The 22,986-nt window shown below is 40.8% G+C and overlaps 1 protein-coding gene across 2 annotated transcripts in view; it reads right to left on the bottom strand.

Annotated features, from left to right (window-relative positions):
* The window catches only part of ARHGEF9 (Cdc42 guanine nucleotide exchange factor 9), a 456,114-nt gene that overhangs the window by 333,412 nt on the left and 99,716 nt on the right, over window positions 1-22,986 (bottom strand). The window contains exon 1 of one of the 2 annotated variants that reach the window (XM_040266118.1): window positions 14,121-15,747. The exons of the other annotated variant lie outside the window; for it this stretch is intronic. Coding sequence (XP_040122052.1) covers window positions 14,121-15,650 — 1,530 coding nt within the window. The 5' untranslated portion in view covers window positions 15,651-15,747. Of the gene's footprint in view, window positions 1-14,120; window positions 15,748-22,986 lie in introns of those variants that run through there. 2 annotated transcript variants of the gene reach the window in all.

The following is a 22,986-nucleotide window of genomic DNA, read 5'->3' as shown; positions in this document are numbered from 1 at the left end:
ACCAATCCTTGGGGCTGGAAATGGAACCTTCTTCCCCAAAATTAGAAAACAAGTGATGCAGTGTATGGCTATTAGACCTACAATAATACCAATAACTTCCCTAACAATAATAATAGAGTCTGGTTTGCAGATGCCCACATACAATTATATACATCTATTTGAGTTGAGATTGGGGGAGGATCTGGGGAATGTATGGGGAACAAATCTCTGAAACCCTGACCAAGATTGTGGAAATGGATGAGGAATAAGACCATGCTACACTAACCAGTCCATGCACACCCTCATAATATTATTTCACTCACCTCCTGAAACCATTTGTCAACTAATGAGAATACATCCCTCATGCCAAACATCGCCCTAAATAGTGATACAGTATACAAAATGGGGGTATCACCACCAAGCACAGGCCTCCATCCAATGTACAGGGAACAGATTTACCCAACTAGGGCTAAATCTAACAACCTAGGTCAGCCCCCATTAGGTGGGAATGTTCCTTGTAGGAATGGGATATCATTTCTTATATCAAAGGTCTCTATACTTTATTCTCCTGACCAAATGGTATAGGATCTGCACAATAGTCCTGATGGTTCCAAGAGTCTGGTTTCTCACCATTGGAAAACTTAGGACAACCTCAGGGGCTATCTCCAACTTGAGTTCATTCCTAGAACAGGCAATAGAAGTCACATACCAACACTAATGCGACCTCCCCTCTTACCAAATACCATCCAATTGGGGAGGCACATACGTGAGTGATAATCCCATCTTGGGAAGACTGCGGATAGGACATTCTATAGCTACAAGGCTCTTTTGGTTTGTGAGGATCACCCTCCTCACAAGGACAGTGCTTAATATTTCAATAATGATGCAACAGGGATGGGAAGCCACAGTATCAGCTCTAGAGGCTCAACAAAGTCTATATACAGCTTGGCAGGGGTGGTACTCCAAAATAGGCAAGCTATAGATCTTTTGAATGCAGAACAAGGAGAAACCTGTGCCATTCTGAATGAGACTTGCTGTTTTGGAGGTAACGCCTCAATCAAAATTGAAGAAAGCTTTCAGTTCTCAAAAAGATCATATAAATCATCTAAGATGTTAATGATTGAGCAGGGGCACCTCCAGATTGGCTCCAGTCCCTTTTTGGGATCTTTTCTCGGAGAGGAGGGATTTGGAGTTGGCTACTGCCCCTGCTGATCCCTGTTGTCACCATACTAATTCTGCTCATGGTTGCTCCATGCATTATCTATTGTTTAACCCGTTTTATTTCTGCCCAGGTAACCGAATTACAAAATGACATAATGCTCCAGAGGGAATACACAGAACTACAGATAAATACTGATGGTATCTACCACTTGCCCTTAGATAGACCCTGTCACCCAGACTCTGAGGACCCCAAGGCCTAAGAATAGCAAACTCAACACCCCTTGCCACCGTAGCTCAGCAGGAAGTCATCAGAGGGATCTTGGTGTCCCTACTCCCAAAGAATTGGGCCTCCCATCTCTTGAGGGGGGCATGTTAGGCAGTTAGAGTAGGAAGAAAAATGTCCAAAATTGCAGTCAGAGAACGTGATGACTAGGAGATCACATGCACACAGAGGGTGAACAAAGAAAAAAACAAAAAAGGAGAACTGTGGAACTGATTGAAGACTTCTGCTGGGAAAATATGCCTGGCACCTCTGCTTCCCTGTTTGGTCTCAGGCTCATGCCTCATTTTCATAGGGCACAAGCAATTAAGCCCCAAGTACCACCCAGGGGAGGGAACAAAGGATATAAAAATGAAAGCCAAGATTGAACGGGACCACTCCTGCAGGGTTTGGCCTGTTCTCATCTCTCGAGAGGGTACTGCTTACTGCTTGCTCAATAAACCTTGCTTCCCCAAGCTCTCCTGGTCTGCCAGTTCAATTCTTTGCTATGACAAGATAAGAACCAAGGGAGATAAAATTGACCTACCACTTTCCTTCCCCACAACCTAGTGTCAGTAGATTGGCTTTGCTGCCCATCAGGTGAGTGGACCAAGTTTGGTTTAGAAACAATATCAAAACTAAAAAAGAAGAGGAAAGATTCATATTTTTCCTGGCAAGGACTCAGCCAATGAAAAGTCATGGACTGTTTGCTTACCATAGCCTTCCCAACTTTCTTTTCTCCTGTATAAAAGTGTTCTCCTTCCTTTTCTGTGAAAGGACATGTACATGGCCTGCCAAAGTTGCAGACCATGAATTGTATTTCTTTGCAGCTTTCCAAGAAAACCATCTTTGCTGGAGAAATATCTGGCAGTCTATTTGTTTTAGGTCAACACGGGTAAGGTTCTCTGCCAAATTGGTAACCCAGTTTCCAAGGGCTGAGACAAATTCTTAGGCACAACAAAAGCCACTGGGTAGTACTGAAAATAAAGCAGTAGAAGGTACAAGTTACTGTACTAAATTGGTATGAATCCTTAGACATGGTCTCAAGGTTGCTTTTTATAATTCTCCTTAATCCTAACTCTGCCTCCTAGATCCATAAATTGTTAGAGCTGGAAAGCCTCTTATGGTCATACAGTCTAACTCCCTCATTAAACAGATGGAAAAAAAAAAACTGAGCCCCAGAAATGGAAGAGACTAGATCATTTAATTCTTTTGATTTTAGATAAAGGGAAGGGGAAATACCTACAGAGCATAAAGTCAAATTCTACAGTAAGATTTTGGAGATACTTGCCCCTAAATCCTCTTTATATGATCTGAACATTTTCACTTCTCTGGTCACAATTACTGACAGTCCACTAATTTCAACATCATTTGCAGCAGGGGTTCACCATTCTCTGTGAGGATGAAAACAGACCTCCATATTAATTAGCCTAATTCGATCACTTTCCAGGTTGTAACTGGGGCCAGAGCTCTAGTTGGAGGAGCATACATTTTATTAGGGCTGCCATGACAAATCACCACAAACTGAGTGGCTTAAACAACCAGAATTCCTTCTCACAGCTCTGGTGGCTGGAAGTTTGAAATCAAGGTATCAGCAGCAACATGCTCTCTATGAAGACTCCAGGGATTAATATTTCCTTGCTTCCTAGCTCATGGTAGCTCTCAGCAATCCTTGGAATTCCTTGGCTTGCAGGTACATTACTCCAACCCTTGTATCAGTCATTCCATGGTCTTCTTCCCTGTGTCTTTGTGTTATTGTACAAATTTCTCAATTCTCATAAACACATCAGTCATTGGATTAGGGCCCACACTAATCCAGTATGATGCCATTTTAACTTGGCTACATCTACAAACACCGTATTCCTAAACAGGAATATACAGTTGACAATATACAGTTCACATTTACAAGTACTGAGGATTAGGACTTGAAGATTTTGTGAAACACTATTCTATGAAATTCAGGAAGACAAAGCCTTTTGGAAACTGAGCTTGGAAGGATACCAGAACTAAGCAGCTTTAAGCTTAGAGGACAAGGGTAGGGGCTTCCAAATTGGTCAGAAGCTAAGAAAAACAAGGTAAAAGGCAGCCAATTGTACTTTTACTAAGGCACACTATGAATTAAGGTTACACTATCCATAGCCTATAATGTCTTTAAGGAAAATATACTGCTGCTGCTGCTGGTGCTGCTGGTGCTGCTGCTGCTAAGTCACATCAGTTGTGTCTGACTCTGTGTGACTCCATAGACGGCAGCCCATCAGGCTCCTCCATCCATGGGTTTTCCCAGGCAAGAGTACTGGAGTGGGGTGCCATTGCCTTCTCTGGAAAATATACTACTGGCTGCCAAATTGGGGCTGCTACAGCATCAACTTCACAATTTGGTGCATTCAGAAACACCTTGATGTGGTACTCATTTTGGACTTTTTTCTTCCTTTTAAAGTGTCCTTGAAGGACTGGATAGCAGAACCCACAAGCGGTGGGGGGGAGCAGTCTTACTCAGGGACTGCCCTGCCCACCCCTCCATAGATAGATAGATAGATAGATAGATAGATAGATAGATAGATAGATAGAAAGATAGATAGATAGATAGATAGATAGATAGATAGATAGATAGATATAGATATAGATATTTCAGTCAGTTCAGTTGCTCATATCAATCAGTCAGTTCAGTCACTCAGTCGTGTCCAACTCTTTGTGACCCATGGACTGCAGCACACCAGGCATCCCTGTCTATTACCAACTGCCAGAGTTGACTCAAAGTCATGTCCATTAAGTTGGTGATGCCATCTAACCATCTCATCCTCTGTTGTCCTCTTCTCCTCCTGTCTTCAATCTTTCCCAACATCAACATCTTTTCCAATGAGTCAGTTCTTCTCATCAGGTGGCCAAAGTATTGGAGTTTCAGCTTCAGCATCAGTCTTTTCAATGGATATTTACGACTGATTTCCTTTAGGATGGACAGGTTGGATCTCCTTGCAGTCCAAGGGACTCTCAAGAATCTTCTCCAACACCACAGTTTAAAAGCATCAATTCTTGATTTCTCAGCTTTTCTTATAGTCCAACTCTCACATCCATACATGACTACTGGAAAAACCATAGCTTTGACTAGATGGACATTTGTCAGCAAAGTAATGTCTCTTCTTTTTAATACACAGTCTAGGTTGGTCATAGCTCTTCTTCCAAGGAGCAAGCATCTTTTAATTTCATGGGTAGAGTCACTATCTGCAGTGATTTTGGAGCCCAAGAAAATAAAATCTGTCACTGTTTCCATTGTTTCTCCACTTATTTGCCATGAAGTGATGGGAACAGATGTCACATTTTTTGAATGTTGAGTTTTAAGCCAGCTTTTTCACTCTCCTCTTTCACTTTCATCAAGAGGCTCTTCAGTTCCTCTTCACGTTCTGCCATAAGGGTGGTATCATCTGTGTATCTGAGGTTATTAATATCTCTCCTGGCAATCTTGACTCCAGCTTGTGCTTCATCCAGCTTAGCATTTTTCATGATGTACTCTGCATAAAAGTTAAATAAGCAGGGTGACAATATACAGCCTTGACGTACTCCTTCCCCAATTTGGAACCAGTCTGTTGTTCCATGTCTGGTTTTAACAGTTGATTCATGACCTGCATACAGATTTATCAGGAGGCAGGTAAGGTGCAGGGGTTAATAATCGGCCACCTGTTGCTCTGGCTAAGCCATGGGAAAAGAATAAAAGCAAAATATAGCAATACAGTATAATCTAAAGTACCGAGAGAAGGGAACCATGAGCAATGTTTCTCAATGGTTCATAAAAGTTCCAATAGCTGGCCCTCAGACTTATTTTTTTTACCCTCTCACCCCCATTTTTAAAAGCTGCCTTAAGAAGCATATATATGGCTGCTATCATTCTGAGCTTTCTGAATTTCCCAGGTTTAACCCCAGTTTCAATGCCAGAAAGAGTATTACTTAATGCAAAGAGGGATTTTCAAGACCTCATCCCACTGTTCTTCAGGACCCTGCAAGGATATTTCAACTTTAGCTTTGCTCTCAGCGATCCTTCACTTTGGAGCCCCATGTTGGGCACCACTTGCTGTGGTCAGTGCAGCAAGTAGGGATCAAAAGTGATCAATGCACAGTTTGGGAAAAAGAAGCTAGAGACAGAAATAAAGCTTTAAAGATGGGACCGGGGGACTCAAGACCTCTTGGATCAAGAGCCCCGTTCCTTGGATTCACATCACTTTTATTTAGTGTCTTGGCAAGCAGAAAGTATCTGCTGTGCTATGATGAAGTCAGCCTCCTGTATCCCCAGTCACATCTCTTATTTTATTGATTACTTTGAACTATGTTTGTTATTTTCTTGTAGAACTGGTATCACCCAGCTGAAGGTCATAGACCCACATATGCCTTGGGAAAACATCTTCGTGTGTGCACAAGCAGTATTCTGAACATGGGCTGACCCAGCATTCCTAGGTCACACTATATTTTTCCTTAGCTTTGCAGGGCTTGACGACCCCAACTAATCAACCTGATGTACTTCTGTTTAGATTATACTGTATTGCTATATTTTGCTTTTCTTCTTACCCCATGGTGTTTTTCTCATGGCTCAGCCAGAGCAACATATCGCTGAATATTAACCCCTGCAATTCTGGTTCTAACTGTTGCTTCTTCACCTGCATACAGATTTCTCAGGAGGCAGGTGAAGGAAGTCTGGTATTTCAATCTCTTGAAGAATTTTTCACACTTTGTTGAGAAAAAGAAAGATATAAGCATCTGAATGCAAAGTTCCAAAGAATAGCAAGAAGAGATAAGAAAGTCTTCTTCAGTGATCAATGCAAAGAAATAAAGGAAAAGAACAGAATGGGAAAGACTAGAGATCTCTTCAAGAAAATTACAGATGCCAAGGGAACATTTCATGCAAAGATGGGCTTGATAAAGGACAGAAATGGTATGGACCTAACAGAAGCAGAAGATATTAAGAAGAGGTGGCAAGAATACACAGAAGAACTGGACAAAAAAGATCTTCATGACCCAGATAATCACGATGGTATGATCACTCATCTAGAGCCAGACATCCTGGAATGTGAAGTCAAGTGGGCTTTAGAAAACATCACTGTGAACAAAGCTAGTGGAGGTGATGGAATTCCAGTTGAGCTATTTCAAATCCTGAAAGATGATGCTGTGAAAGTGCCACACTCAATATGCCAGCAAATTTGGAAAACTCAGCAGTGGCCACAGGACTGGAAAAGGTCAGTTTTCATTCTAATCCCAAAGAAAGGCAATGCCAAAGAATGCTCATACTACCACACAATTGCACTCATCTCACATGCTAGTTAAGTAATGCTCAAAATTCTCCAAGCCAGGCTTCAGCAATACGTGAACCGTGAACTCCCTGATGTTCAAGCTGGTTTTAGAAGAGGCAGAGGAACCAGAGATCAAATTGCCAACATCCGCTGGATCATGGAAAAAGCAAGAGAGTTCCAGAAAAAACATCTATTTCTGCTTTATTGACTATGCCAAAGCCTTTGACTGTGTGGATCACAATAAACTGTGGAAAACCCTGAAAGAGATGGGAATACCAGACCACCTGACCTGCCTCTTGAGAAATCTGTATGCAGGTCAGGAAGCAACAGTTAGAACTGGACATGGGACAACAGGTTGGTTCCAAATAGGAAAAGGAGTACATCAAGGCTGTATCTAGTCACCTTGCTTATTTAACTTATATGCAGAGTACATCATGAGAAACTCAGGGCTGGAAGAAGCACAAGCTGGAATCAAGATTGCCAGGAGAAATATCAAGAACCTCAGATATGCAGATGACACCACCCTTATGGCAGAAAGTGAAGAGGAACTAAAAAGCCTCTTGATGAAAGTGAAAGAGGAGAGTGAAAAAGTTGACTTAAAGCTCAACATTCAGAAAACGAAGATCATGGCATCTGGTCCCATCACTGCATGGGAAATAGATGGAGAAACAGTGGACACAGTGTCAGAGTTTATTTTGGGGGGCTCCAAAATCACTGCAGATGGTGACTGTAGCCATGAAATTAAAAGACACTTACTCCTTGGAAGAAAAGTTATGACCAACCTAGACAGCATATTCAAAAGCAGACATTACTTTGCCGTCTAAGGTCCATCTAGTCAAGGCTATGGTTTTTCCAGTGGTCATGTATGGATGTGAGAGTTGGATTGTGAAGAAGGCTGAGCACTGAAGAATTGATGCTTTTGAACTGTGGTGTTGGAGAAGACTCTTGAGAGTCCCTTGGACTGCAAGGAGATCCATCCAGTCCATTCTGAAGGAGATCAGCCTGGGATTTCTTTGGAAGGAATGATGCTAAAGCTGAAACTCCAGTACTTTGGTCACCTCATGTGAAGAGTTGACTCATTGGAAAAGACTTTGATGCTGGGAGGGATTGGGGGCAGGAGGAGAAGGGGATGACAGAGGATGAGATGGCTGGATGACATCACTGACTTGATGGACGTGATTCTGAGTGAACTCTGGGAGTTAGTGATGGACAGGGAGGCCTGGCATGCCGTGATTCATGGGGTTGCAAAGAGTCGGACACAACTGAGTGACCGAACTGAACTGACACAGTCAAAGGCTTTGGCATAATCAATGAAGCAGAAGTAGATGTTTTTCTGGAATTCTCTTGCTTTTTCTATGCTCCAACAGATGTCGGCAATTTGATCTCTGGTTCCTCTACCTTTTCTAAACACAGCTCAAACATCTGGAAATTCATGGTTCATGTACTGTTCAAGTCTGGCTTGGAGAATTTTGAGCATTACTTTGCTAGTATGTGAGATATATGTGTGTGTGTGTGTGTGTGTGTATATATATATATATATAAATGGCTAACCTAATAACTTCCTTAGTTTAAAACAAAAAAATAAACCAGCTATACCATAATGGGTCTTACAGATGCAAATAAAACATTAGGATAGTTAATGTTAATTAAGTTGATTAACAAGGAAATAAGATAAAACTGAGGAGAAACTCTAGAGACTTCTTCCCAACAAGGTGGAAATGTTAAAAAGACTCACCTCCCCACCTCCCAGAGTGATGCAAATAAAAGCAAAAATAAACAAATGTGGCCTAATTAAACTTAAACACTTTTGTACAACAAAGGAAACTATAAGCAAGGTGAAAAGACAGCCTTCAGAATGGGAGAAAATGATAGCAAACAAAGCAACTGAAAAAGAATTAATCTCAAAAATATACAAGCAACACCTGTAGCTCAATTCCAGAAAAATAAACGACCCAATCAAAAAATGGGTCAAAGAAATAAACAGACATTTCTCCAAAGAAGACATATAGATGGCTAACAAACACATGAAAAGATGCTCAACATCACTCATTATCACAGAAATGCAAATCAAAACCACAATGAGGTACCATTTCACGCCAGTCAGAATGGCTGTGATCCAAAACTCTACAAGCAATAAATGCTGGATAAGGTGTGGAGAAAAGGGAACCGTCTTACACTGTTGGTGGGAATGAAAACTAGTACAGCCACTATGGAGAACAGTGTGGAGATTCCTTAAAAAACTGGAAATAGAACTACCATATGACCCAGAAATCCCACTGCTGGGCATACACACTGAAGAAACCAGAAGGGAAAGAGACACATGTACCCCAATGTTCATCGCAGCACTGTTTATAATAGCCAGGACATGGAAGCAACCTAGATGTCCATCAGCAGATGAATGGATAAGAAAACTGTGGTACATATACACAATGGAATATTACTCAGCCATTAAAAAGAATACATTTGAATCAGTTCTAATGAGGTGAATGAAACTGGAGCCTATTATACAGAGTGAAGTAAACCAGAAAGAAAAACACCAATACAGTATATTAATGCATATTGATAGAATTTAGAAAGATGGTAACAATAGCCCTATATGTAAGACAGCAAAAGAGACACAGATGTATAGAACAGTCCTTTGGACTCTGTGGGAGAGGGAGAGAGTGTGATGATTTGGGAGAATATCATTGAAACATGTATATTATCATATGTGAAATGAATCGCCAGTCCAGGTTCAATGCATGATACAGGGTGCTCAGGGCTGGTGCACTAGGATGACCCAGAGGGATGTGTTGGGGAGGGAGGTGGGAGAGGGGGTTCAGGATGGGGAACACAAGTACACCCATGGCGGATTCATTTCAATGTATGGCAAAACCACTACAGTATTTTAAAGCAATTAGCCTCCAATTAAAATAAATTAAAAAAAAAAAACAAAGCAAATATTAAAAGCAGCATAGATCAGTATGAAACAATAATTATTTTTTCAGCAGAAGTGACAATAAAATATTTTAATGCAGATACAGATCATTTAGAAAGCAAGGAAACTCACAATCTGTTATCAAAAGTATTTCAACATTCCAAGAAAATTTTGTTCTCTTAACAAAGAGAAAAACCAAACTCTAGGCCTATACTTTCTTACCTTCCGTAACAAAATTCACTTTCTTAATTAAACATAATCTAATCCCAGCCTGACTTTGTACAAAACTCTTTTCTCAGGGCTCCCTTTTTACAAACCTCTCATAAGTTTTTGTATCTATACTTATTTGTTCCATACTTTCATTCCCGTAGAGAAATAACCAGTGTTAGCGGGAAAATCACTTTCTTCCTCTAAACAAAATGTATTTCCATTCCTCATACCATCTTTTACTGAAAATACAAATCCTACTCTCCTTGAATACTGAAATAGTTTTCTTACTATCCCTGTAGCTTTAATTGCATATATTACAATTCTAAACTTTAAAAGTCTTAATCTTTAATGAAAACTGATGAGCAAGTATTTGTATGTTCTGTCACACAGGTTGACAAGTCACAAATTTGATAATAGGCATTTTGCCTCCAGCTTCAATATTTTGTTTCTCATAAACCATGGCTCAAATTCCTTATCTATCATATGAAAATAATAATAATGATAATTAGTTTTGCAGTCAATTTATATATGGAAAAGCACTCTGCAAAGTATAAAGTCCTTTTCAAATCTAAAGAATGCTTATCTTTCTTCCCCTTTTTCCTTTAATTTGTACTCTACTAATCCTCACTAAAGTGTTAGCTAATGCCACACTTGAGGTACAGTCTCTTCTTGTTATATTTTGAAGAATGGAATATTTCCTGCCATATCAGTAAACAAGGATGCCACAGTCATCAGCCATTGCAGCCCTCCAATGTGAGCTGGTGAGTACTAGGGTAACTCAGGAAGAAGAAGAATATCTGTCATCTAGTAGCCATTAGACTACAATCACTCCCCTTGGTGAGTCATGAGAAACTCAGAATGTGGAAACAGGATATTGGCCCAGATAACTCAGGTGCATATCAAAGGAATGATTTCAGTGAACCCAGACTCTTGCATCTTCCCATACACAGAAAAGTGCTAAATTGCTAAATTCCTTAACTTGGGTTATCTGGTTTTCCTTAACTAAGAGTAACCGCTTGATGTTCAGACTACCTGCCTCTTTTTGAAAACTTCCTATATAGCCTGGCTCCTCCCCTCACCTCCTCAGATTAGTTCTTCCAGAGATACTTGAGAAGCTGTCTCCCAGGCTTGAAGTCCTAAAAATTCCCACATATAACATAACATTTACAACATAACATAACATAACATAACATAACATAACATTTCCCAAATAAAACATAACTCTCGACTTCTTAGGTTGTGAATACTTTTTAAAGTAACAATATTTTTTAAAATAACTTATACAAATAGCTAACATTTATTGCACCATGACTCTTAGCCAGATACTATTATAAGCAAGCACTTACGTGTATTTACTCATTTTATCTTCCCAAAACCCCTATGAAGTATTATTATCATCTTTATTTTAAAGACATTCCCTGACTCAGAGGGTAGTTGTGTGATGAAATGAGTCCATATGTGTAAGTGCCTGAGTGCATAATAGGCACTTTGTAAATGTTAGCTATAATTAATATCAATTTCTAGGTTTTCCTAATACAAAGGGTGAGGCACAGAGAAGTTTCAATTCCCTTGATAAACTCCAAATTAAGGACTCTGAAGAAAGCCCATCCGTACATTCTGATATTATTCCCTTGAAGGCAAACCCCATCATTGTGGGGTACAATGATGTGGAGTATAGCACCAGGCTTGACCACAGCCAAATCTGAACCAAAGCAGCTGCAGTTGCCAGAGTCACTTAGCTCTGTAGGGTAGAGAGAATAGATCTCAAAAAATAAAACACCCTGGAGGAAGCAAGCTGAGCAGTTTCCCTAGGAAACACAAAAAGACCTAAGCTATTCTGCAAGCAGGGTTTTTCACCTTTATTAGCATGCAATGATCCACTGTAATCACATGGTCTTTGCTACTTAACAATGCACTGCTTTCATATTCATTATGCCAATTTAGCCTCACAGTGGACCTGCAAGGTGTCTTTGGGAAGGATGAAGATTTAGTAGATGCTAAAACCCAAAGGGAGAGAGGGGTTTTGTCAGGAGAAATTTGTGGCTGATCCTAGACTAGAACTCTCATATCCCACTTGCCTCACCATTTCTGTGTATCAGGGGAAATCCTGTCCCTGTTGCACTCAGTGTCCCCATCATCTGTAAAATAGAGTGATTGGATCAGACGGTCAACAGGACCCCTGTCCTACACCAATGTTCCCTGGCATTCAGCTTTTCCATTACACTTTGCTTATTCCCTGGACCTCAATGTCTGTCTAGGCTGCTGCTTACTACTCCAAGGAAAGATAGGCAGCATCTCTGAGCAACCAGCAGAGGGCACAGGAAACCTGCCAAAGAGATCTAATCCAAAACAATCCACTGTACAGGAAGAAGTCTCCCACTGGACTCAGAGAAATAGCTGAGAGGAAAAAACTAGAGAATGGCAAGGAGGAAAGATACTCAGGAATTATCTGGTACAAATTCTCGATCATATGGAGAAATTGAGGCCCATAGAGGGGAAATATCCATCTTAAGTTCACAAATTCAAGGATATAAAATGGCACTAGAAGCCAGTTTCCTGACTTCAGACACTTCGTGTAGCAGCCTTAACCAGCTGCAGTACTGTTTTGAATTGTTTTCCTGGCTGGATATTGTTCACAATTATTAATAATTTACCAAAATTTAATAATTGCAACAGTTACCACTTTGTGGAAATCTGCAATGTGTCACAACAGGTGATAGAATGGGTACTCTAGCTTATTTGATTTCCCATAACAAGTCCTCTTATATAGGATGTGTTTTGTCCTGTTTCATAGATGAGAAGGAAAATCCCACTCAAGCCTTTGTGACTCCAAAGCCCGTGCTTTTAAAGAACCTACAAAGCATCTCTGTGTCCAGTCCACACAGCCACTTAGTGAGGTGCTGTGCTCATCTATGACCCTTTTCCTAGTGACTGATAACATTAGACATGCAGTCTCCAACTGCAATTATCAGCTAATGGAATCATTAAATATGTTTGTTTGCTTGTTTGATTACTGGTCTTAAAACCACTGCAATAAAATTTACTCCTAATAATATTATGCCAATCTTTATATTTTTAAAGCTTACCAAATATGATAAACATAGAAATAAAATATTTATAAACATATTAATTCCCTTCCAGAAAAAGCAGGCTTATTGCTTTGTCCTGCTGGGACCCAATTTCTCTCAAAATATGATCTGAAAGATGACAGGACAGGTTGAGAACTATCAGGCTTGACTACTCCAATCACCACCAACAAGAAGAGTTTTAATTAGCTACCCTTAAAAAACACTTTGCCCAAAAATTATCTGGATAAATTATAGCATATCTGCTTATAAAGACATTCTTAAGTCCCAAAGCCAGATAGTCCCTTCTCGTACTTATCCAACATTCCTCCTACTACTTTTAGCACATTTCTTTTTGTCCATGCATGAGGGCATGGTGAGCACCTGCTTGTCATCACTCAAGTAAAATCCCTGGAACACTACAGACAACTAGACAAAAGCACCAGACTTGGAGTCAAAAGTGAAAATTTGAATCCAAATTCTGCCAATCTATGACTCTGGATAAATCATTAAACCCATCTCAGCTTGCCTCTTCACTGGTAAAATGAGGATAATCACTCCATCCTCACAAGGTTACTTTAAATGAAAACAATGTAATGTGACTGCACCCTGACAGATTTTGGATATAATGAATGCTGGAAGAAGGTTATTGGGCTGTTTTCTGCCTACATTCTTCAGGCTGAACAACAGTGTTGTTGTCAGAAGACACCTAGAGATTTTCCAGACACCAAGAAAGCCCCTTTCGCTCCACAGGGAAACTGAGGTCCAACAAGATGAAAGGACTCATCTCAAAGTCATATAGACAATTGGGAACAGAACTGAGACACAAATCCAGGTCTCCTGACACTCAGTCCCAGAGGATTTGCTGGACACTAGTCTCTGAATTCAGCTCCTGTTGGTGGGGAAGGATAGGGTGGCAAAGCCATGGAAATGCCCCGCAACTAAGGAAAATAGGAGACCATGGCTCTCTTGAGCATCATTAAATGACCCTGGTCATTCTGCTGGCATTCCCAGAGCTTCAATTTTTGTTTAAGTTTGAACTAAGATGTAACTGCAGGCATTCAGCCCAATGAAGGGACAAAAGTTGCCCAGTATTTTTAGGATGAGTCAATTCCCAGGCAACTGACTGGTGGGAACATTCCTTCTGGGACATTCTTGATAGAAGGTAGGGTTATAGAAAAGGCATGAGAGTTTAACTGGCTTCTGGGGTTCTGAATGTTTCAAATGGTGATTTGGAAAGTCAGCTCCCACCTTACCTGAGTACCCAGGACTCCAGTACTGGACTTGCTGGCTTTCCTTTCTGCACTTGCTGTTCTCATATCCAAGTCAGAACCCTGGGGCTGTTCTGCCTGGATAGATGCCCCAGGCCCCTTGCAGGCCTCTGGTTTCTCCATTTCATTGGGTTTCTCTTCTAGATTCTCCATGACAGCTTTGGTGTTTAACTTGGCACAGGCGCCCAGCTCAGGGGACTGTCCAGCGCTGTCATCTTCCTTAAGGACGTTGACCACAGTCTCAATGTCTTCATCAAGTTCCTCTGAGGAGTTCTCCTTGGTGAAGGCATGGCCATAATGGCAACTGCACCCAGTCTGTGGAGTTGGGTCACCGTGGAGCTCAAAGACAGGTGAGGTGGAGGTTGAGACTAAGGCAGCAGCAGTGCAGGGGTCTTCAAGGGCCTGGCCCAAAGTCTTCTTGCCCTCAAAGCTCATTTCAAATGTGCATGAGGATTGTGAGGCCTTTTGGTGACAGTGCTGGCACCTCTCAATGACACTGCCCCACACCATAACCTCAGGGGTCTGGCTGAGTGGGAAGGAGGCCTGGGAGGCAGTACCCTCTATGATGAGGGCTTCACTGCCATCACTGATGAAGTAGGTCTTGCCACGCTGGTGGCTCATCTGCAGCTCTTCCCGGGATAATGCACGCCACTTGCGGGCCACCTCGGCCACATTGCTGAAGAACTTGACAACACTACCAAAAGGCACAGCCTTGTCTCTACGCAGGTGCCTAAGGCTCTCCTCGTAACCCCTTTCCACATTCCCTTCTAAGGTGGAGGCCTTAATGGCAGACTCAGGATCCTGGGTTCTGGAGTCTCCAGCTGATCTATGTGGCGTTTCGCAGTCTCCAGGGAATGTGTGTTTCAGGTAGCTCCTGGCCCACCTGCCCCTAGCAGGCTGCTCAGAGGACTCTTTTTCCCAGTGATCCTCCTCCACATGGATGCCAAAATCATCAAAGGCCAACACTTTCTGGTTCTTGGGCATCAGTCTTTGCACATCTGCAAGGAAGGGCTCCAGGCCCTCAGTGTGTCCTGAGTAGGAATAACGAAAAGGCTTTGAGGCCTCCTGGGCATTTCTCATCTGGTAAATATGTGACACCTCCTGGGGTTTCTGGACCTTGCTGCTCCTAGGAGTAGTATTCTTGGAGGCCCCAGTCGAAGGCTTCAGCCTCTTGAATGACTTCATTCGATCCTTTAATGTGACTTTGGGCTTCAACTCTGATGGTCTGGAAGTGTCTCCCAGTAAAATCATGGACTGGGGTCTCTTCCCTTGACTGGAGGCCCCTTTTCTACGACTCATAAAATTCCAGATCTTGTTGACTTTTATTTTCTTCTTGTTCTGACCATTCTCTTCCCTGGAGCTCAAATCACCTTGGTCACACTGCTCAGACTTCTCCAGACCTACCTCCCTGGCCAGGCCTTCTACCTCAGGGTGGCCTGGGAAGACCTGAACCAGGTAACCACTGGGCACCAGATCAGAGAGGAAGGTAGTCCGACAGCTGCTGAGAGTCTCCATGGTCACAGCAGGGGATGGGGCCACAAAGGCATAGAGGGAGGGTTGGTGAGTTATTTCCAGCTGACAAGGAGAGAGAGATAAAGAGAGGGGAAGAGAGAGAGAGAGCTAGATTATGTACAGCCACAAACAAGGTTCTTTGCAGATTTGTCACCATCAAATAAATGATTCATACTTTGTCACCACTGGACCACTAAATTTTTAGAATCTTTGCAAAGCAAAAGTGCATTCATTTGGACCCCACTAATTTAGGATTGGGGAAGATCACAGCTTATCCTGTGTGCCAAAACATCCTTCAATTCTTATTTAAATGCAAATATACTTGAGAAGGACAAAACTTAACAGCTATTATTATCAGATCTTGATAATTGACTAAATACATTAAAAATCCAAAAAATAAATTAAAAAAAAAAACAAGGTATCTCAAAAGTCTATCACTTTGATCCTCTCATTTTATAGAGAGGTTCTAGAGATCCAGAGAAGATACTTACCTTGTCTAAACTACAAAACCAAGGGAGCAGCAGGTAAGGATTCAGTCCATGCTTCCCTCTCTCTCATTTGCTCCTCCATGCTCCTGCTTTCATGCAGGAAAAAACAGAAGGAAGTGAGTTCACCAGTCAAACACGCACTCAGCACTGACCCCTTAGCTAAAAGCTGGATACCACTAAGATTATAAACACATACAGCTACTCATCTGAGATCATATGCTACTGGGAGAGACTTGTAGACATAAACAATTACAATACAGCCTGATAAGTGCTCTAACAGAGGTATCCACAAGGGCAGCAGAAGCTTAGAGGGAAGGAGATAGGGAACAGTAGAGGAGGTGCCTCTTCAGGGAAGCAAAAAGGAGATTAGAGGCCCCAAGAATGTTTCCCAGAACAGCTGGGACTAGAACTAGAAGCTCACCCATGATGAAGTCTTTCTCCATTCAGTGTTTTTTGCCCCTCTGCCCTGAACATGCTGGAACAGAATTTGCTAAGAGGGAGAGAGGCAAGAAGGCAGGTTAATATTCAGAGGCTGAAAGGAAAGAAAGGGAAAAGAGGAGAAAGTGGGTGGAGCCCAGAGCTTAAAGACAGTTTCTGCCTTTTTGATGATGGTTGTCCTGGGTGTCAGGTTACTATCTCAGGGTCTGTTTGTTGCTCTACCTCTGGTCTGGTCTGCAGAGTTAACTTCACTTGACCTGAAGTATGTCTTTAATCTGTGTGTTTCCTATACTTATAAGCACAGCCCGTGCAGAATCTGTTTGACTCACAAAATGTTCATTTGATCAGTGAGATTATCTATTTTGGGAAAATGAGACCAAAAAGAGGAAGGGACTTGAAACAACTGACAAAGGATTAATTTCCAAAACTTACAAGCAGCTCATACAAGTCAATACTAGAAAAACAACCAACCCAATCAAAAAGTGGGAAAAAGGACCTAAACATACATTTCTCCAAAGAAGGCATACAGATGGCTAACAAACACATGAGAAGATGCTCAACATGGTTCACTATTAAAGAAATGCAAATCAAAACTACAATGGGATATCACCTCACACCAGTCAGAATGGCCATCATCAAAAAAAAGTCTACAAGCAATAAATGCTGGATAGGGTTTGGGGAAAAGGGAACCCTGTTGCACTGTTGATGGGAATGGAAATTGATACAGACACTATGGAAGACAGTATAGATATTCCTTTAAAAAGTAGGAATAAAACCACCATATGACCCAGCAATCCCACTGCTAGGCATATACCCTGAGGAAACCAAAATTGAAGATACATGCACTCCAATGTTCACTGCAGCACTATTTACAATAGCTAGAACATGGAAGCAACCTAGATGTCCATCGACAGATGAATGGATAAAGAAGCTGTGGTACATATATAAAATGAAATATTACTCAGTCATAAAAAGGGACCCATTTGAGTCAGTTCTAATGAAGTGGATGAACTTAGAGACTATTATACAGAGTGAAGTAAGTCAGAAAGAGAAAAACAAATATCATATACTAACACATATATATGGAATCTAGAAAAATGGTACTGATGAAAGTATTTGCAGGGCAGCAATGGAGACACAGACATAGAGAACAGATTAATGAACATGGAAGTGGGAAGGAAGGAAAGGGTGGATGTATGGAGACAGTAACATGGAAACTTACATTACCATATGTAAAATAGATAGCGAATGAGAATTTGCTGTATGACTCAGGGAGCTCAAACTGGGGCTCTATAACAACCTAGAGGGATGGGATGGGCAGAGAGATGGGAGGGAGCTTCAAGAGGGAGGGGACATAGGTATATCTATGGCTGATTCATGTAGCTATTTGGCAGAAACCAACACAATTCTGTAAAGCAATTATCCTTCAATGAATAAAATAAATAAATTTAAAATTAAAAAAAAAAAAAAGAGGAAGAGACTTGACCTAGGTCATATGCCAAGCCAGTGGCAGGCCAAGAATAGAAGCCCAGTCTTCCTGCCTTCTAGGCCAGGAAGTTTCCTTACCTCAGTCCTACATTTCAACCCTCATCCATGAATTCTGTTTCTCCAAGTAGACTTTCTGTACAACTCAAGATGATAATAACAATAGCTAACATTTATAAGTATGAGCCACTACATTAAAATGTCTCTTTATATACTTAGATCTCACAACTCTATGAGGTGGCTACAATTGTCTTCTGAATTTTAAAGATAGTTCAACCAAGGTGCAGAAAGGTTAAATGATTTACCTAGGTTCTCCATGTGTACTCCTTATGGACTGTAGCCCACCAGGTTCCTCTGTCTGTAGGATTCTCCAGGCAAGAATACTAGAGTGGATTGCCATGCACTCCTCCAGGGATCCTCCTGAACCAGGGATCAAACTTGTCTCTTATGTCTTCTGGTAGGCAGGTTCTTTACCACTAGAACCACCTGGGAAACCCCAAGTTCTCCATAACCACTAATAATATATTTGTGATTTGAATCCAGGAAACATGAACCCAGAGGCCATACACATAACCATTACACTATGTTCCCTTTCTAGAACAGGGATTTACACAGAGAGAATGATGGTTCATCACAAGTCTCCCTGCCTCCCTGCCTGTCTCCTGACTTCCTTTGGTAATATCAGAACAGAATAAGCTTCCTAAAAGGCATCTGGATGCATGGCCCAGAGTGGAGCATGGTTGGGAAGGAGGGCAGTAGATGAGGGGAGATGATGACTATTTCTGATAACCCTCCTACAAAAAGCCTTCCCAAACTAGGCAGGTAAACTCAGGACTCTCACTTTCCCTAGTTTTCCATCTTGTCATAACCCTTCCCCTTGAGATTTGCTTCAAGTGCATCACCTCTCCAAAAAAAAAAAAAAGAATATTCCCAGAAAAGATCCAGGCTTAGCCTTTAAGTATAACTAAAATTGAAGAGAACTTTGAGATTCCCTAGTCCACCAATTCACTATTTCAAGGATGAAACTAAGGCACAGAAAGTTCAAGTCAAAATGTTCACTGCAGCACTATCTACAATAGTCAGGAGATGGAAGCAACCTAAATGTCCATCAACAGAGGAATGGATAAAGAAGATGTGGTACATATAAACAATGGTAGAAGTGAAAAAGTTAAGTGTTATTTGCTAAGTTATGTTTGACTCTTTGCAACCCATGGACTGTAGCCCAACAGGCTCCTCTGTCCATGGAATTCTCCAGGCAAGAATATTCAAGTGGGTAGCTTCCCTGGTGGCTTAGAGGGTAAACATCCGCCTGCAATGTGGGAGACCTGGGTTCAATCCATGAGTCAGGAAGATCCCCTGGAGAAGTAAATGGCAACCCACTCCAGTACTCTTGCCTGGAAAATCCCATAGATGGAGGAGCCTGGGAGACTGCAGTCCATGGGGTCGCAATGACATGACTGAGTGACTTCACTTTCACTTTCATTACCTTTTCCAGGGGATCTTCTGACCCAGGGATTGAACCTGGATCTCCTGCATTGCAGGCAGACTCTTTACCATCTGATCCACCAGGGAAGTGCATAATGGTATATTATTCAGACATAAAGCCATTTGCAGAGACATGGATGGACCTAGAGATTGTCATACTGAGTGGATTCTGACAGAGAAAGACAAATATGTGATATCACTTACACAATAATTTTTAAAAGTGGTACAAATGAGCTTATTTACAAATCAAAAATAGTGTCATAGATGTAGAAAACAAACATATGGTTACAAAAGAGGAAAGGGGGGAAGGGATAAATTGAGAAATTGGTATTGACTTATTAGGCTTTCCAGGTGGTGCTAGTGGTAAAGAATCCTCATCAGTACATAAAACAGATAACTAATAAGAACCTAGGTGATTGCAGCCATGAAATTAAAAGACGCTTACTTCTTGGAAAGAAAGTTATGACCAACCTAGATAGCATATTGAAAAGCACAGATATTACTTTGCCAACAAAGGTCCATCTAGTCAAGGCTATGGTTTTTCCAATGGTCATGTATGGATGTGAGAGTTGGACTGTGAAGAAGGCTGAGCGCCGAAGAATTGATGCTTTTGAACTGTGGTGTTGGAGAAGACTTTTGAGAGTCCCTTGGACTGAAAGGAGATCCAACCAGTCCCTTCTAAAGGACATCAGTCTTGGGTGTTCTTTGGAAGGAATGATGCTAAAGCTGAAACTCCAGTACTTTGGCCACTTCATGCAAAGAGTTGACTCATCAGAAAAGACTCTGTTGCTCGGAGGGATTAGGGGCAGGAGGAAAAGGGGATGACAGAGGATGAGATGGCTGGATGGCATCACCAACTCAACGGACGTGAGTCTGAGTGAACTCCAGGAGTTGGTATTGAACAGGGAGGCCTAGCGTGCTGCAATTCATGGGGTCACAAAGAGTTGGACATGACTGAGTGGCTGAACTGATCTGACTGAATATTCTATTACGTATATGTGTGTCTGTGTGTTCTATTTTTTATTCATTCATCTTTAGGGAAATTTTGATACAGATTCTATTGAATCCGTATATTGCTTTGGATAGCACAGACATTTTCACAATATTATTTCTTTGAACCCACAAGTATTAAATATCTGTCCATTTATTTGTATCTTCTTCATTTTTTCCATTAATGTCATATAGCTGTCAATGTACAAATTTCTCACTTCCTTGGTTAAATTTATCACTAGTTATTTTAATATTTTGATTCAATTGCAAATGGAATTGTTTTCTTAATTTCTCTTTTTGATAGTTCATTATTAGTGTATGGAAACACACTGGAATTTTTGCATATTGCTATTGTATTCTACAATTTAACTGAATTCATTTTCTAATGGCTTTTTAATGACATCTTTCAGATTTTCTATGTGTAATATGTTTCTACAAATAGTGACAATTTTACTCCTTCCTTTCCAATCTGGATTGTTTTTATTTTTCATGTTTTACTGCCTTACATTGGACTTTCAATACTTTCAATATATATTGAATAAAAGTGGTGAGAGTAGGCATACTGTTCATTATCACATAGAAAATATTTCAGCTTTTCCATGTTGAGTGTGATATTAGCTCTGGACTTGTCAATATTGCTAAATTATGTCATTGTCAAAGTTATGTTAAGATACAGGCCTTGTATATCTACTTGGTTCAGAGATTTTTCTATCATGAATAGATGTTGAATTCATAAATAAATGTTGGATTCTTTCAGATGCTTTTTTTGCATTTATTGAGATAATCACATGATTTTTATCATTAATTTTGTTAATGTGGTGTATCACATTGTCTTATTTGTGGATTTTGAAACAGCATTGATCTAGAGATCAGAGAAGATGTTGTTGTTGTTGTTGTTCATTGGTTCAGTTGTGTCCAATTCTGTGACCCCATGGACTTCAGCACACCAGGCTTCCCTGTCCATCACCGTCTCCTGGAGCTGGTTAAAACTAATGTCCATTGATCAGTGATGCCATCCAACCATCTCATCCTCTGCCATCCCCTTCTCCTCCTACCTTCAATCTTTCCCAGTATTAGGGTCTTTTCCAATGATTCAGCTTTTTGCATCAGGTGACCAAAGTATTGGAGCTTCAGCTACAGCATCAGACCTTCCAGAATGAATCCAGAATGAATGATCAGATTGATTATCAGAATCAATCCAGATTGATTATCAGAAATCAATCCAGAAAGAATATTCTGGATTGATTTCCTTTAGGATTGACTAATTTGATTTCCTTGCATTGCAAGGGACTCTCAAGAGTCTTCTCCAACATCACAGTTCAAAAGCATCAATTCTTTGACAGTCAGCTTTCTTTATAGTCCAACTCTCACATCCATACATGACTACTGGAAAAACCATTGCTTTGACTAGACATACCTTTGTTGGCAAAGCAATGTCTGTGCTTTTTAATATGCTGTCTAGGTTGGTCATAGCTTTTCCTCCAAGGGGCAAGCATATTTTAATTTTGTGGCTGAAGTTACCATCTGCAGTGATTTTGGAGTGCAAGAAAATAAAGTCTGTCATTTTTTCCATTGTTTCCCCGTTTATTTGCCATGAAAGGATGAGACCAGATGCCATAATCTTAGTTTTTTGAATGTTGAGTCTTAAGCCTGCTTTTTCACTCTCAGACAAGGTGGCAGAGTAAAAGACTGTGAGCTCAATTTCTCTCAAGAGCATGAGAAAATCATAACAATCTGCAGGACAACCATTGGTTTAAAAGATCGGAATCTTCCAGAGAAAATATCTTCTAGAAGAAAAGACATAAAAAAGGAATCATTTAATTAAGCCCAACACCCCAAGGTAGGTCACCCACAAACTGGAGGATGTTGCAGAGGTTCTTGTCAAGGAGTGAGAGTTCTAATTCCCACACCTTGCTACCCAGTTTGCAATCCTGAATTACCTTAAATGTTAATGTACTAAATGCTTCCATCAAAAGGCACAGAATGGCTTAATGAATATAAAAATAATACTTACACACACACACATACTCTATCTCACACACACACACACACACGTATATGCTGCCTGCAAGAGATTGCCTCAACTCTAAAGACAGACTGAAAATGAGGTGATAGGAAAATGTATTCCATGCGAACAGAAATCAAAAGAAAGCTGCTATAGCAGACAAAATAGACTTTAAGATAAAGAGTCTCACAAGACAAAGAAGTATGCTGCACAATGGTTAAGGATAAATCCAGGAAGATATAACCATTGGAAAGATATATGCATAAAACATAGAAGCACCTAAACACATAAAGCACATATCAGCAGACACAAAGGGAGAAATCAAAAGTAAAACAATAAAGGGAATTTTAACACTCCACTTGTATCAATGGACAGATCACCCATACAGAAAATCAAAGGGGAAACATTGGCCTTAAATAACACATTATACCAGAGAAACTTAATTGAT

This window comes from Oryx dammah, unplaced genomic scaffold (assembly GCF_014754425.2).
Source record: "Oryx dammah isolate SB20612 unplaced genomic scaffold, SCBI_Odam_1.1 HiC_scaffold_23, whole genome shotgun sequence".
Taxonomy (NCBI): Eukaryota; Metazoa; Chordata; class Mammalia; order Artiodactyla; family Bovidae; genus Oryx; species Oryx dammah.
This window is presented reverse-complemented; position numbering and strand designations above follow the sequence as displayed.